The sequence below is a fragment of the Acinonyx jubatus genome, chromosome E1 (genome assembly GCF_027475565.1).
Source record: "Acinonyx jubatus isolate Ajub_Pintada_27869175 chromosome E1, VMU_Ajub_asm_v1.0, whole genome shotgun sequence".
NCBI lineage: Eukaryota > Metazoa > Chordata > Mammalia > Carnivora > Felidae > Acinonyx > Acinonyx jubatus.
Genome location: NC_069397.1, coordinates 59252210 through 59268652, shown reverse-complemented (window position 1 = coordinate 59268652; position 16443 = coordinate 59252210). Strand labels below are relative to the sequence as shown.

The following is a 16443-nucleotide window of genomic DNA, read 5'->3' as shown; positions in this document are numbered from 1 at the left end:
TATGTGTTATAATGGACACAGTAGATGTATAATCAGAAAAAGTTCAAATTTCGTAAATTTTCGGAGTGTGTGGGGAGCGGCTGCCGACGGGGTGCGGGCCTTTTCGGGACAATGAGCACACGCGTTGGCAGATTCTGTGTTTGAAAGGTTGCTCGCTTTGTGACCTTTGGAATCCCCAAATCAGCGCTTGCTTTCCTGGTCATTTGAAGACGCGAATAATGACCGAGTCGCCAGATTTGCGCGTGCCCGGCTGAGGTCCAGCCAGGCGAGGCCCCAGGATGGAGACAGCCTCGGTGCAGAGGCTGGCGAGCGACTCCGGCCAGGCGCACCAGCTGTGAATCCCCGCTCCGGCACCTGTTGGCGGAGTGACAAGTTCACCTGAGGCTTCTGAACCTCATTTTCTCTTCTGTAAAATAGAATCCACCAGTAGGAGTTGTTTTTCTGATCCACAGGGCTACCTACCATCTATGTAACGTGTGCCCGCAGGCACATGCCCGTGTGTGCATGCATGTGCCCCTGCGTGCGTGCACTTCCTCTAAGAACAGTGGCTCAGTATTAGCTAACTCTGTATTTGTGGCGACTCCATCCCACCATGCATAATGGGGATTAACCTTCTTCTGGGATTAGACAGCGGGAGTGGTTACACAACTCTGCAAATATAATGAACACCACTGAATTGTACGCTTCAAAACCATAGACTTTTTTTAAATGCTTATTTATTTTTGAGGGAGAGGGTGTGAGGGAGGAGCAGAAAGAGGGGGACAGAGGACCCAAAGCAGGCTCTGTGCCAACAGCAGCCAGCCCGAGGCAGGGCTCAAACTCACAAACCACAAGATCACAAGCCGGGCCGAAGTCAGACGCTCAACCGGCTGAGTCACCCAGGTGCCCCAAACCGTACACCTTTTGATACAAATGATATCTCAATAAAGATGTTATTTAGAAAGTGAGCCAATAAGATTCAAAATCGGAACAGCCCATATGTATTACGTAATTTCGATGTATTAACAAAAACATTCCCACAAGGAAATATCCAGGATCAGGTGGTTTCATTGGTGAGTTCTACCAAACATTCAAGGAAGGAGTAACATCAATATTACACAAAGTCTTCCGGAAAACAGAGAAGAAGGGGATGGTTTCCCTTATTTTGTGAGGCCAGTATGACTCTGGCACCAAAATCAGACAAATACGGCACAAAAACATTAATCGGCTGAATCTAAAGTCTATGTGTTAACGCTCAGCATGTGGATCCACAAAGCAATCTGGGAACAGGACAAAGTGGAAGGACTCACACAGCCTGACTTCAAGACCCAGGGTAGAGCCACAGAATCAAGACAGCGTGGCCCTGGCGCAGGTGGACAGGCGGCCTCAGAAGGCACGGAGCGAAGCCCAGACACAGACGCTCCTGTGCACCGTCGTAAGGTTTCCAACACAGTCCCCAGAGCAGTCCGATGGGGACAAGGCTTCTCAACAACAAGTGCTAGAATTAGATTATTTGTTGCTTTTACTTAAAAAAAAACAAGAAGCAATCATGGAGCACTGGTCAGGACGGGCTCGGCGCCGGGCAGAAATGACTGCACGCTGACCGTGCGTCTGTCCACACCACGCGGGGGTTGTGCGAGTCAGGACCCGGCCCCTTACCCCTGGGCCCAGCAGCTGTGGTTTCCGAGCGGCCCAGCATCGGCTAGAACGGTGGCAGAGACAAGAGTGATGAGATGCCCGACGCACCCACCAGGGGCCCAGAAGGGACACACATTCCTTTGCCCGCGTGCCACTGGCCTGAAGTCACACGGGAGCGTGGAGAAGCGTGGGCCCGGTGGGTACCGATTACCGGTGACGCCGAGTGTGCCGAGGCTGGTCGCATTCCTACTGAGCACTTGCGGCTGTGAGAGGAACACTCCGGCTTTCAGCCAGCACGTGCCAGTGTGTCTGCAGCTGGGAGTCCTCCCGACAGTCAGGAGATCACGACCCGAGCCAAGTGGAAATCAAGACTCGGACGCTCAACCAACTGAGCCACCCAGGCGCCCCATAACGTTTTGAACATGTTTGTAATACCTGCTTTAAAGTCTTGTTTGATAGGGGGGCCTGGAGGGCTCAGTAGGTAGAGCATCTGACTCTTGATTTCAACTCAGGTCATGATCCCCTGGTTCATGGGATCGAGCCCTGTGTCGGGTTCTGCACTGGCAGCATGGAGCCTGCTTGGGGTTTTCTCTCTCCCTCGCTTTCCCTCTGCCCCTCCCCCACTTACATTCACTCTCTCTCTCTCTCTCTCAAAATAAACTTTTTAAAAGTTTTTAAAAAATAAACTCTTGTTTGGTAAATCAAGACAGTCTTTTTTTAATTGGCTGCTTTTTCCTTGCCTGTGGATAATATTTTCCTGTTTCTTTTCATTTCTTTTTCTCTAAAAAAAAAAAAGTTTATTTCTTTGAGTAATGTCTACACCCAAAGTAGGGCTCGAGCTCATAATCCCAAGATCAAGAGTTGCATGCCCCTCTCACAGAGCCAGCCAGGTGCCCGTTTCTTTTCATTTCTAGAAAATTTTCACATGTACTGGACATTGCAGATGATATGCCATAGAAAGTCTGGATTTTGGGGCGCCTGGGTGGCTTGGTCGGTTAAGCATCTGACTTCGGCTCGGGTCATGATCTCACGGTCCGTGAGTTCGAGCCCCACGTCGGGCTCTGTGCTGACAGCTCAGAGCCTGGAGCCTGTTTCAGATTCTGTGTCTCCCTCTGTCTCTGCTCCTCCCCTGTTCATGCTCTGTCTCTCTCTGTCTCAAAAATAAATAAACGTTAAAAAATTTTTCTAAAAAAAAGAAAGTCTGGATTTTGTTATCTTCCTCTGAAGAGTGTTGATGTTTGTTCTGGTAGACAGTTTAATTACTGACTGATCATTTTAAACTCGTCTAGTTTTGGTTTTGTGCTTTATTAGGGTTATCTGTGCAAAACTTATGGTGTTTCCCCAGGGCCTCTGACTTAGTGGGATTCGGTCTCCAAACTGTCACCCCTGTACATTTTATTAGGGCTTCAGAGAGAGAAGAGTAAGCTTGCCTCTAGTGGCCCTGACTCATAAGGATCAGACTTTCCAGGTCTTAGGTGGATGCCCAGGGAGTGAACGAGGTGTTGAGAAGCTGTGTCTACTCTGGCTGGGCCAGAGTTCCCAGGTCCCCAACACTGGTCCACAACTACTCCTCTGTCTGTCTTTAACCCCTCTTGGGTAATCTTACCCTGCACATGTACAGCCCTATCCTCAGCCGTGGTCTAGAAGGGAACCAGACAGAGACCACCCACAGACCTCTGGGTGCAGCCTCCTCCTCTCTAACGCCAGGCCTGAAGATCCCAGCCCCTTCAATTGCCTCAAATCCTCATCTGCTTCCTCTGCTTGGCAGGATCATATGTTCTTCTTGGATTCTGGCTCCCTGCCCCTCAGGTGGAGGTGCTACCCCAGGCAGAGCATCCGTGGGTCTAATCTTAGGGGTTTCTATCCACCAGGGACGGAAGTCTTGTGCTGCCTATTATCCACTTCCGGAAAACAACTACTGGGCATATTTTGTCAGCCTCCACAGTTATTTACAGTGGGCAGGGTAGTCTGGAAACCTGTTAAAACATCACCAATGGAGGGGCACCTGAGTGCCTCAGTCGGTTAAGCAACCGACTCTTGGTTTCAGCTCAGGTCATGACCTCATGGTTTTGTGAGTGTGAGCCCCGTGTTGGGCTCTGTGCTGACAGCGCGGAGCCTGCTTGGGATTCTCTCTCTGCCTCTCTCTCTGCCCCTCCCCAACTCGTGCTCTCTAAACCAATCAATCACCCCTGGAGGCAAATGTCTGTGGTTGTTTGGGCCCACATTTTTAGCTCATGGAGAGGACAGTGTGTTGTAAATCTCAGTCTGCTTTTCACCTATTCTACTCTGATCCGAGGGGCGAGTTATAGCTGTTCTTGAGGAAGCACTAGCTGGTGGAGGGTCTGCTGGGGCCTAAGAGACAGAAATTCACCTAAGCTGGGCCAGCTCCCAAGGGGGTCGTCGGACTCCCCAGGGACACCGTCACGTTGGGGGAAGGGACCATCCTCTCCATGCACTGAGCAAGGCCGCAGGATGGAGAACCCAGTGCCTGCTGGCAGGAACCTTGATGCCCCTCCGGAGCTCGGCATCCCTCGTCCTAATCCTGGGAGTAGCCAGGATGGCTTTTCCCAGGAGCATTGCCTTACTCACCCTGGCAGAGAGCCCTTGTGCCTCCGGCAAACCCGCCCAAACGCTCCCCTACTGGAAAGAGCTTAGTCTCTTGGCAAAGGAGACCCGCGGCCAGGGCTCCCCATCTGCACCTTACACATTATGCTATCATCCCGTCATAGTGGGGGGAGCAAGGGTCCTCAGGCCTTTTCCCACCAGAGAAGCTGTCAGCAGTCTGAAGGCAGGCAGTGTCCCCAGGACCCAGAAGCCTCCAGGGAACGGACCCCTGCCCAATAACCCTGACACCCAAGGTCTCCCTCTTATTCTCCAAAGCCCTGGTGCCAGGCTGTGAAAGAATCAGCTTGTGGGAGAAGGGAGACCCTCCACCCCCAGGAGCGGGGTCGGGGCTTTCGGGAGACGGCAGGTGCAGGCAGCGGTGGGAAGCCCAGAGAAGTCCCTAACCTCAGCTGTGATCGTTGCCTCCACACCCAGCTGACTCGGCCAGTGCCACTGGCTGAGCGTGGCCCCTCCCCAGGTGTCCATCGCTCTCCCTCTAAGGCTCTGGGCCCCAGCGACGTGGTGAGGACTGGCCACGGTGGGTGAAGATAAGAACAAGCCCACACAGGAAAGCTAGTGGGCTCGTCGATTGGCTTCTCGGGCTGTGGTTCGTGGCTCACACTCCAACCGGGGCGGTGCATCCCATGTGGCCCGACGGAGGGTGCCGGCTCCAAGGCCCTCAAAGGAAACCTTGCAGGAACCCTTTCTCTATGGTGCCCACGAGCCTGAACACCTTTCCACAGGGGGGTGCTTGAGGCAGGAAAGGCCTGGCACTGAGCCCACAGACACCCCCAGAGGCAAAGCCTCCCTCAAACTGAGCTCCTGGGGTGACCTGAGCCCTGGATCCCACTCCCTGCTGGGAGCACAGAGGCCCAGGGGGAGAGATCTGACCTGGGTTCCCCCTGCAGTCGGCATGGGACCGTCACCCCTGCCGGCTGCCGGCCACACAGACCTTCATGCCCAGAGATGATGGGGTCCTGGAGGTCTTAGGTCTTTTCTGTCCCCTCGGCGTCCAGAAGAAAACAAAATGCGCTGTTGAGGCGTCCCTCGGCTTCCGCCCCAGTGAGGCGAGCATCCCCAGTCTTACCTCTGGGTGTATTCAAAGGCTCCAAGACCAGACTGAGCTCCTGGCCCAGGGGCAAATCTGGCTTAGCAGCGTCCCCGGGAGGCACCTGACCCAGAGCCGGTCAGAACAGCCAGCGTGCCTTGGCCCGTCTTCCCCTGAGACCGGCCCGTGTGACCGGCCATGGGGAGTGCCAGAGTGGACCCTAAACACAGTGACAGGATGTGGCTAAGTCTGACTCCTGGCTCAGCCCGGCGTCATGGATGAACCTCCGTCCCTCTGGCCAGACGTGAGCACACACAAGTGCTCCCACACATGTGCCTGTGTGTGCACACACGTGTCCATGTGTGTCCCCATGTGAGTGCCCGAGCACACGTGCTCACATTCACGTGTGGTGGTGCATGTGTGCACACACGACCAGTGAGGGAGGAGTGGTGGCCTGTCTCCAGTGACCTGGACAGGTTTTCTCCCCCTCCCAGCTTTCTCTCAGCTGCGCCTGCCTCTTGCCTCCTCCAGGAAGCCCCCTCGTGCTGCCTTCAGCCTGATGCTGCTCTGGGTGGTTTGTGTTTTGTTAATCTCCACTTACAGATTCGGGGGCCCTATGTCCAAGACAGGTCACCGTCGACAGTGCTGTCCTGATAACTGTCCTATTGACTGTGACACAGTACTGCCCCCAGTCTCGGACGCGGGCCACCTGTGGAGGCAGAGGTCTCTCCTGTGGTCATCTTGTACATGCCCGTGCCTGTCCTTCCCTACCAACTTGGCCACAAGCGTCCCGTGCCGGCACCCACAGCCTGTGCTCTTTGCAGCCACAAGCTGGCAGTCCCTTGTCTTAGAATGTGCCATCCATTCGCTCATTCATCGTTCCTTCGCTCCGCACTGTAGCGCTAGGGGAATAATGGCGGAGCACCCTGTCGTGCTGGGGTCCTGCCTGTCGCAAGTCACAGAGTGGATGTGGTGGGGGTGGGAGCCACAGCGGGGGTGCGGGGACCCAGAGGGACGACCCTCAGAGAAGCTGATGTGCCAGCTCGGCTTCCTGGGCCCACATTTGAGAAGGTGGATGGAGCAGCTGCGGCAAGTGGGGAGAGAGCCCGGGCCTCTACCGGCCGACGTGGCTGGGAGCCGGCGAGAGTGCGGGTGATCCGGCCTCGGGGAGAGGGAAATGGGGGCACAGGCATATCAAGAACTCCTCCTGAAGTAGAACCAGCGGGTCCTGGTGGGCAGCAGGTGGCCAGTGGCGCCAAGGAAAGGTCTGGAACAAATGCAGGCTCTGGGCTGAGCCGTGGGTGACGACGGGGCTGTGGCTCTGGCTCTGGGGGAGGGCCGGGTCCCACAGCAGGAGCCTGCCACTTGCTCAGCGTGACCAGCACAAGGGCACCTGCACCCCCCCCCCCCCCCCGTGACACCGAAATGCCCTTTGGGAGACAGCCTTGGTTCCTAAGCACTGTGTCCACATTCTGCAGGTGTAGAGACCGTGCCCGTCCGCGCCTCCCAGCCATGGAATTTTCCAGGCCCTCCCAACGAAAAACCTTCCAGCCCAGACAGCAGGGTGGGATCCGGACTGTGGGCGGCCTCCTTACAGGCCTGTCTGGTGCCAAGCCTCCCGGAGGCCTCCATGCCCTTCCTGAGCATAGCCTAGAGCCCAGCCTTTTCTGTGGGCCTCGCAGGGGCTGGCCCTTCGGTGGGAAGTCCCTTCCCCCCACCGGGAGCCCACCTGTCCCTGATCTGAGCCAGCTCTGACTCAGTTCCGCCCCACCCCGCTCAAGCGTCCTCTTTGCAGCTCAAGTGGCGAGGTCTGGTCTCAGGCCGGTCTACTCAAGGGTGCTCTCCTCAAAGTCAACTAAAACCTCCCTCCCTCTTGAGGACCTCAAGGACAGAGCCTGAGAAGCAAGCCCAGAGTCCTGGGAACCACCTTTGTCCAGCTGCAGCCAGGCTTTTCGTGTGGTGCCCCGGGCACCCGAGGCCTCTCCCTGCCCTCCCCCCCGCCCCATCTCACAGCACCTGCTGCGTGATCCAGACGAAGTCCTCCTCCCAGGCCCTCTCACCACAGGGAGAGACAGAGGTAGAGCTTGGGCAGGGGTCGGGGGGGGCTTCCCACTGTCTCCTCCCCTCAGAGTCCTGACATGTGACAACGCACGCAAAACACTGCCAGCCAGGGAGGCTTGCCTGAGCCCTCGGTGTGCAGGGTTTTTACTGAGACTTCATTACCGCCTGTGTGGCAGGCCGACCTTTAGACCCCAGCCGTCCCCAGAGGCCGGGCCTGATACTACATCTCCTGAAGCCCCCAGCACAAGTCGCACCTGAGACCACCCCGTGGCCAAGGCCCCCAGGCAAGCCAAGACATGCCTGGCAGGCGGGACCCTGCAGAGGCCTGGAGGTCGCGTCCCAGGAGCAGAGGCGAGGGCGGACCTCTCTGGGCCGCGAATTCTCCACCACCCGCAATACTAGAGGCCTGGCGTACGCTCCTCGCCCCGGCCCCGGGTGGGGGCTCCCTGCACGGGCGCCCCCGCCACAGCCTGAGTCACACCCTTCTTGTGGCCCGTTTCATTGTCCCCGTCCCCGGTGGGTCCGCCAGAGCACAGGCCGGCTTGCGGTGGGTGGGTGGTCACGCTGTCTGTGACCTTCCTCTCGGAGACTCCGATGAGCCCGTGTCGGGCACCGGGGCAGATGTGAGGGCCCCTGGCAAACCTTTGCTCCACAGCCCTGCTCCGGGCATGGACGCCCCTTCCGCTGTTGCCCTGGGGTGCAAGTGCCCTCACCCTCTTGACTCAGGGCCGGATCCCTGGGAAGACTGCCTCCACGGTCTGCCCAAGGCGAGAGGGGAGAGGGCAGAGGCCCGAGGCCAGAAGCCAGAGGGCAGAGGCAGTCCCTGGAGGGCTGATTTGGTGAGCTGAAGAACTCAGAATCTCAGGGGTAGAAAACAGTCAGTAAAGCAGGTGTGGGGGCAAGTGTATGTGTGTGTGGTGCGCCTGGGGGTAGGGAACGCGTGCGGGTGGGTGTGTACGTGTGTGAGCTGGGGCAGGTGTGCGTGTGGCTGTGTGAGGCCCCCAGGCCGCCTCGTCCCTCTGCCCGGTCTCTGGCCCCCGGGGGTCTGCCCAGCCTGCACATTGTCACCTCTGCCCCCCGGCGCAGCCCCCATCACTCACCCTCGTGGTCTCGGCCCGGCTCTGAGAGACCCCGGCGGAAGCTGGGATGCTGGGGCACGTGGGGTGTGGCAGGTGGCCACTCCCGGCACAGGTCCCAAGGACCTCCTGGCGCTGCGGGTGCGGGGGGAGCGGTCGTCCCAGCCCCAAGCCCGCAGGAGGGACCTGAGTCCTAGAAGACACGCCGCCCCTCTGCGGCCGCACAAAGCCTCACCCTTACAGTGCAAACGGACCCCTCACGCCCCAGGGACCCTGTGTCAACGCTACAGCAACAGTTGGTGAAGAGTGGGGCCCGGAAGTCTCGGACCGGACACACGGACGCACGCGGTGAACCCCTAAGTGTCCCAGGAGCTCAGCGTCTCTTTGCCTGAAGAAGCGGTCACGGCGGCCCCAAAGAGGGTCCCCTGCGGAGCCTGCCGGTCCTCGCAGGTGCACGGCCCCCCCCCCCCCAACTCTAGCCGCTCCGCAGACTCGATGGACGTGAGGTCCCAGACGTGAGAAGGGAGGCTCACCAGAGCAATCGCCCGGGTTTGCTGATTCAGATGCACAGGAGCGGGGACACATCTGTGTGGAGTGGGCGCCAGGGTGTGGGGCCGGTGCGGAAGGAGCAGGAAGCTCCACGCAGACGTGCACGTGGCTGCCTGGGCAGAGCCTGCCCACTGCACGTGTGGCAGTCTGTGGGTCTGCCCGCGCTTGCCCGGCGGACGGGGACTGGGCACAAGGGTGGCCGCCAGAACCCTCTGGAAATGCGGGCTCCGTGGCACGCTGTGCGGGAAAGTGCCCACGGGCGCACAGAGACTGGAACGTTCCTGCGGGAGCGACTTTGCCAGACCCGGAGCCCCAGGGGACGCCCTTCTCGGCACCCTTTTGGGACATAAATTCCCATCGGGCTCTTCTCTGTGGCCGCGCTCGGTCAGAACGGTGGCCGTCCAACCGGGCTTCCGGAGTTCAACGGGGGCAGGGATTCCGAGTGACGCTTAGTCCCCAGAGACAACGCGATAGTGATCGCCACAGAGGTAGCAGGGCCAGGGCGCAGTCGGAGCCGTGCGAGTGCTGGGCTCTTCCTCCAGCGGGCGAGGAGCCCGGGTCAGCCGAGGGCAAAGAGGCGCGGGCTGGTGGCGGGTGCACAGTAGTTGTGACCGTGTGGCCACGTGGCCGGTTGCAGGAAAGAGCGCCACGGCCATTCCGTTGTGATTTGTGTGTGCGTTTTCGCGTGCCTGTCAGCCCGTTTGCTTGCTCTCCCCTCCTCCTGGTCCCGCCCCATCTGCCATCCTCCGAGCCAGCGGTGGCCCGCCTTCCGTGTCGGTTACAGGGTGGCTGAGACACAAGAAGGGATGCGCCGCCCGTGGGGTCCAGGGCAGCACGTGTCCAGGGTGGGCTGTCGGCTGAATGACGTCAGGCCCGTCTTGCTCCTGGCTTTCCCCGGAAGCGAAGCGCTCCGTGGCGAGTTTGCACCGGTGGGTGCGTGCTGCGCACGGCCGCCCCTGGACCCAGAACTCCTTTCCCTGCGTACTTCCGAGTCCGTGTGGCCACGGGGACATTTTGCCCGCGATTCAGAGGACACACGAAGCTGCGGCAGCCACGTTCTTCTTAGTGTGAAGGACCAAGCTGTGAGGTCTAGTGCCGTCACCTTCCACCCCTGGGTCGCAGCTAACGGCACCAGTGGTGACACAGGTCACCAGCTGACGGCGCTCTGTGAGACAGGGCGCTGCCTCCCTGGCGCTCCTGACCAGAGACGCGCAGGATCTAATCGCGATGGACCCTGGGCAAGGCGGAGCTGAGGGACTTTCTGCAAAAGAACCGACCTCCAGTCTCCAAAAGGTCATAAAGGTCAAGGAAAGACTGAAGAGTGTCCTGGAGTGAGGGAGGCAAGAGGGATGAGCCAGCCCCAACAACGGTGACCTTGGATTGGGCCCTTTCACTACCCAGAACTGAAATGGGGCGTTTCCGGCCGGCCAGGAGAGTTAAGTTCTGGGGATGCGCTGAGTGGGGGGGACAGGGGGGCAATGGGGAGCAGTCTTCCCGCGCTGGGGCGCTTGGGGGCAGGGGCTTGGGCCACGTGTTGCCACCACAAGCACAGAAGCAGCTGGACACGAGGAAGCCTGGGGAGCCGATCGGTCTGTTTATGACCCCGGTTGTGGTGATGAGTTCGCGGGGCTGGGCCCCAGCTGCTCTCACTGTACGTTAAATCTGTGCAGTTTAGTATTGCTAAAAAGGAAACTGCGGGGCCCCAAATGTAGTCACTCACGTCAGGGACCCGTTAGCCAGTCATCCAGGGAATGCCCTGGTCAGCACCGGGACATGTACTGAGGGACCCCTTCTGTTCCCCTTAGGAGGGCCACCTGGCCTAAAACAATGCATTCTTTGCTACTGATTTCCTTTTTTCCATTCCCTCTCTTCCTTAAAAACCCTTCCTTTTCTGCAGCTCAACGGAGTTCCTCTCTGCTTGGGGATGAGATGATGCCTAATCCACGAACTGATTAACAAAGTCAGATGTTCAATATTTGCTCAGTTGAATTTCTGATTATCTATCGACTATACCTCAATGAAGCCGTTCTTTACAACAAGAATGTCACTGGGACAATTTTTAAGACCTGAAAGGGAGCTGAGGACACATGGTGGGGACATGTGGTGTTAGTCCCTTGGCTGGTGTGTGTGTGTGTGTGTGTGTGTGTGCAGGATAATGTCCATTTGAAGGAAACAGACACTAAGCTACTTGCGGGCGATGGGGTGCTAGTTTTGCAAACTACTCTCAAAATGGTTCAGAGAAAACGGTTGTACTATCCTTGCAATCCTGAATGATTTCAGAATAAAAATGATCCGTAGCACTTGAATGTGTCTGGAATGTCCGGTGGCCTTGGTGGAGTGGGGCAGGTGCTGCTGGGTGTTCTGATTCGGGGTGTGGGTTGAGGGATGTAGGGAGACAATTTTAAGCTGTGGGTGTTTGGGAGAACACTCCCCAAAGGGACCTCTGCGAGCAGATCAGGCAAAGGGTGGGCAGGGGGCTGGGGACTGTCCCCCAGGCCACGTGGAAGCCGTCCCCCAGGGCTCAGAGAGGGGCGGAAGCAGGTGTGCTCTCTCCTGGGGATCTCAGAGACCTGCGCGCGGATCCCGCAGATGAGAGCTCAGCCCCGCGCTGCATAAAGGCGCTTCCCAGGCACCTGGCTAATGTGCTCTCTGGAGCCTCACTCGCACACAGGACCGGCTTCTTGTCCCACCCCCACAGCTGGCACCTTGAGTCCCTCTTGGGAACAAATGTCCAACAGGTGTCTGGGAAGAAAGCCAGACTGCACGAGTTACCTGTGTCAGGGCAAGGAGTCCCTCCATTTCACTCGCCGATGATTCGCAAGCCAAGGACGTGCCCAAAGGGCAAGCCCGGCTGGGTCTGCAGGACTGAGGGGGTCTCCGAGAGGCAGGATGGGCTTTAGGACGGGAGTCTGTCTTCCTGGGGCGCTGGCCAGGTCTGAGTGAGGGAGAGATGGTGGGGCACACCTCTGGATCGGGAGGGCCTGGTAGACCTGTCACGTGCCCTGCCCTGACCCCCGAACCTGTGGACAGCGGCATGGGTCCCGTGAGGCCCGGGACCCGGGACCAGAAGGTGCTCAGGACAGGCCTGGGGCTTGCTGCCAGAAGTGCAATCGCCATCAGAACCCACAGGTAGCAGTGGCACAGAGGAGAAGCCCAGTGAGGCCTCTGGTGCCCGGAAGCGTCCGCCGATTTGGGCCAAGGTGAAGTTTCAGAGTGGGGGGAGGGAGCCAAAACACGACAGCCGGGAGCGAGAACCCCCCCCTCCCCGAGCCACACCTGAGAGGGAATGAGGCCGGCAGGGTGGCCACACCTGTGGGTAGGATTGGGCTCTGGGCTTGGAAGCCAGGGGGCGGGTGTCCTAGGCCGGCCAGGGGCCAGTGAGGAAGACTCTGGAGGCCACAGACTAGGGCCGTGGTGGAGTCGGGGTCAGCAGAGCAGGAGAACGGCCTCAAACCCAGTATGCCTGGGCTATAATCCAGGGGCTCCTGCTCGAGGCTTGCAGGGGCCAGCTCCAGGCCATCCGTCCCCACCGTCCAAGAAGGGCCACGTTCCTACTCCGCGGTTAATTTTTTTTCTGTTTGTTTTTGTTGTTGTTATTTTTTTTAATCTTTATTTTTATTTTTGAGAGAGAGACAGACAGAGCGTGAGTGGGGGAAGGGCAGAGAGAGGGAGACACAGAATCGGAAGCAGGCTCCAGGCTCCGAGGTGTCAGCACAGAGCCCGACACGGGGCTCGAACTCATGAACTGCAAGATCATGACCTGAGCCGAAGTCGACGCTTAAGTGACTGAGCCATCCAGGCGCCCCTATTTTTCTTTTCTGTTTTTTTTTAAATGTTTATTTATTTGGAGAGAAAGTGCAAGTCGGGGAGAGGGGCAGAGGGAGGGGGAGAGAATCCCACACAGGCTCCAAGCTCAGCATGGAATCTGATGCACGATCGCAACCTGAGCCGGTCTCAAGAGTCAGACACTTCGACTGAGCCACCCACAAGCCCCTTTATTTCCTTTTCCAAACCTCACGGTGCAGCATTTGACCAGCACCTTTGGGTTGTGCTGGGGAGGGCAGAAGATTCCTGTAAACAAGGAAGTAGAGACTGCAGTGATGCCCCACCCCTGCCCTGCGCCTCCAGCCCCCCCCTTCCTCCACAGCACCCCAACGGCCCGCCCCAGGCCTTTAAAACCTCCTTGCCCTCCTCTCCTGCTGCACACAGGCTCAGAGTCGGCACCATGCAACTGAATTTCAGAGGCCTGCCAGCCCTGGTGACAGGGGCAGGGAAAGGTACGTATGAGCAGGTGGGGGTGCGGGAGGGGCTGAGGTGGAGAGTAAGGTGGCCAGACTTGAAGCCTCACAGGTCTGTGCTGGGGTCTGTGAGTCCCTCCATGCCTGTCATAGCCCTCCCCGCCAGTGCCTGCCTCCCTACCACACCCCGGCCCCGGGTGACGTCCACCACCCAGCAGGCCGCCCTGGGACAGGACACTGCCTCTACTTGGTCAGTACAAGACCCCCCACCCGAGACAGTGGCCTTCAGGTTCAGGCTACGCAGACGGGGACATCCAGACAGGGTCTCTTCCCTGGGCTCAGTGGAAAGGAGCTGTTCTCTGGGGCCTCCCTTGGCCAGATCCTGGCCGGCCGAGCCTCTGACTCTGGCTGGCACCCCCTCACTGCTCTTTCCTGAGTGGAAGAGGCTGCAGCCTCAGTCCTCAGCCTTGACCCAGATGTACTGGGGTATCTGCCCACCCGGTGCCCCCCTGCAGGGATCGGGAGGGACACTGTGAAGGCCCTGCACGCCCTGGGAGCCAAAGTGGTAGCCATGAGCCGCACCGACACTGACCTAGTCAGCCTCTCCAAGGAGGTGAGCAGCCCGGTCACGGCCCAAGCCTGACCCCACACGCTCCGGGTGCCTCATGAGCCTGCTGGGACCACCTCCTTGATCACTGACCACTGCCTCCCCGCAGTGCCCCGGGATACAGACTGTGTGTGTGGACCTGGGTGACTGGGACGCCACGGAGCGGGCACTGGGCAACGTGGGCCCCGTGGACCTGCTGGTGAACAACGCTGCCGTGGCGCCACTGCAGCCCTTCCTGGAGGTCACCAAGGAGGTCTTCGACAGGTGGGGAGTAGGAGAGCAGGTGGACTGGGGAGTGGTTGCTGAGGACATGGGGCCGATGTGGCCTTGGACGCTCTGACTGTCTGCCCTCTGCAGGACCTTCAATGTGAACCTGCGCTCACTGGTGCAGGTGTCCCAGGTGAGCCAGTGGGGGAGCAAGGCCCAAGGATGACAAGGCCTGGCTGGGAGTACAGTGAGATCAGGCTGCCCCTCTCCCGGTTTCTAGATCGTGGCCCGGGGAATGATCCACCGCGGAGTGCCTGGCTCCATTGTCCATGTCTCCAGCATGGTGGCCCATGTCACTTTACCCAACATATCTGTCTACAGTGAGTCCCTCTGCCCAGCCCGTACCCCATCCATCCATGAGGAGATCCTGGGCGCTGGGGCTTAGCGTCTGTGCAGAGAGGGCTAAGGGGTCATCAGTGCTGCCCTCCCTCCACAGGCTCCACCAAGGGTGCAATAAGTGTATTCACCAGAGCCATGGCCGCAGAGCTGGGGCCATACAAGGTGGGCATGGGAGGGGAGGACCTGGGGATCACACAAAGGTGGGCTGGGGAGCAGGGGTAGGGGCTGGCAATGGTAAGGGGCGGCAGACGGCATGGGAGAGGCCCGAGGACCATCCAAGGCTCTGGGCAGCGACTGACTGAACACAGTAAGCGAGTTCCGCAGGTGGTGGGGGGGGGAGCACAGCGGCTCATCTACTCGCTGAGGCCGCCGTCTTCGGCCCCTTGGCCCTAGATCCGGGTAAACTCCGTGAACCCCACGGTGGTGCTGACGGCCATGGGCCAGAAAGTCTTGACGGACCCCGAGATCGCCCGGAAACTGAAGGAGCGTCACCCCCTGCAGAAGTTTGCAGGTCAGCGGGGCTTCGGGGAGCGGAGGGCGCGACCAGGGCGGCCGGGACACACCGCGCTGATCCCGCCAATCCCCGCAGAGACGGAGGACGTGGTCAACAGCATCCTCTTCCTGCTCAGCGACCGCAGCGCCTCCACCAGCGGCTCGGGCATACTCGTGGACGCCGGGTACCTGGCTTCCTAGAGCGCCCGGCGCCGGGGAGCCGGCGCTCAGGGCACCAGGCCCGCCCCCCGCCCCGCCCACGCCACGCCACGCCCACCGCCCAGCCACGCCCCGGTCACGCCCACCGCCCCACCACGCCTTCACCACCAAGCCGCTCGCCCGCGCATCTCCCACCCAGACTCTGCATCTGGGCACACACCGCATCCACACTCGCGCTGCCATGAAACCCGCCCCTGTCGCCCCCACCCAGTGTCCTCCGCTGTGCCGGCTGGATTTCCCTAAATAAATGGAGGCCATTCTCTGGAACCAGTGCGTGCCGGGGTTTGGGAGGGGAGGATCAGGGAGGGGGAGCACACATTTCACTTGCCTTGAAATGAGGGCGCAGATCCTAAAGCCAGCCGGACTCTACGGCGACCCTGTCTTGTAGCTGAAGGGCGGCGATTTCTTACACAGAGATTTTTGTCGTGCCCCGCCCCCTCCCCCAGCCCCCCAATCAGCCCTGGGCAGAGGGCAGCCACGTTCCCTCCCCTTGAGGCTCTGGCCCCGCCCTTCAGCTCAGCACTCTGCTCCGACCTCCACCAGTCAGAGGTTAGAGGGTCTGGGATCTGGGGAAGATGCCATGGACCCACGGGCTCACATCTATCTGTAAATGACCCTAAAGGCTCAGGAAGCAATGCTTGTTGCCATTGCCGGCCACCGTGAACCCCGGATGACCCTGATCCTCCTATCTCATCCCGTGCAAGTTTTTTTTACAGTGCTGGTGGTCTCCTGCTAAAGGGCCTGGATGATAGGGGTTCCTCTCCCTTCCAGTGTAGCAAGATTCTCACACAGAGAGTCGTGACACCGCACCCAGGCTTTTCTTTCCAACTGTGCCGCATCGCTCAGTTGGGTTCCTACCCAAAGAATTGAGCCCCGAATGCCACGTGGTGTTTTTTTAATGTATTTTCTACTTCTTTGTCTCCCATATATGGAAACACACACAAACATGCGGTCTGATTAAGTGGTCTCCTGTTATAGGGTCTTGAGCAATGTTGTCATGTATGCTCATAGCCAGGTTACCTTGAGGGTTTTTTTGTTTGTTTTCCTTAGGGAGGGAACCCTACCGCATTCCCCTCTTTGATGCTTGGACCCCTCTATTTTGGGTTAAAGAGCACCATCTTGGTTTAAAGGCTTGTATTTCTATAGCATCATTTCATGTATGGCTGTCCTCCTTTTTTTTTTTTTTTTTTTTTTTTTTTTAAATCATGGCCTCAGTGAGACTGGAAGCAGACCGTACAACCAAGGGAGCCAAGCACCGTAGGATTAAGCAACCTCCCAGAATCAGGAGGATAATTTTTATGAGAGTTTTGAATCCCCTGAAAGTTA

At 58.7% G+C, this 16443-nt stretch overlaps 2 protein-coding genes across 4 annotated transcripts in view; both read left to right on the top strand.

Annotated features, from left to right (window-relative positions):
- Nucleotides 1–16443, top strand: part of FASN (fatty acid synthase) — a 75416-nt gene that overhangs the window by 51961 nt on the left and 7012 nt on the right. The window lies entirely within an intron of this gene.
- Nucleotides 13076–15384, top strand: LOC113597014 (carbonyl reductase [NADPH] 2-like). The gene is made up of 8 exons (XM_027052384.2): nt 13076–13232; nt 13709–13806; nt 13910–14064; nt 14158–14200; nt 14288–14387; nt 14504–14568; nt 14800–14917; nt 14996–15384. The coding sequence occupies exons 1-8, from the start codon at nt 13181–13183 to the stop codon at nt 15097–15099; spliced, it is 735 nt and encodes a 244-aa protein (XP_026908185.1). The 5' UTR covers nt 13076–13180; the 3' UTR covers nt 15100–15384.

Coding starts and splice junctions, on each gene's coding strand:
- LOC113597014 (XM_027052384.2), top strand. CDS start 13,181: ATGCAACTGAATTTCAGAGGCCTGCCAGCCCTGGTGACAGGGGCAGGG. Junction 13,233..13,708: donor GGTGACAGGGGCAGGGAAAG/GTACGTATGAGC, acceptor GCCCCCCTGCAG/GGATCGGGAGGGACACTGTG. Junction 13,807..13,909: donor TAGTCAGCCTCTCCAAGGAG/GTGAGCAGCCCG, acceptor GCCTCCCCGCAG/TGCCCCGGGATACAGACTGT.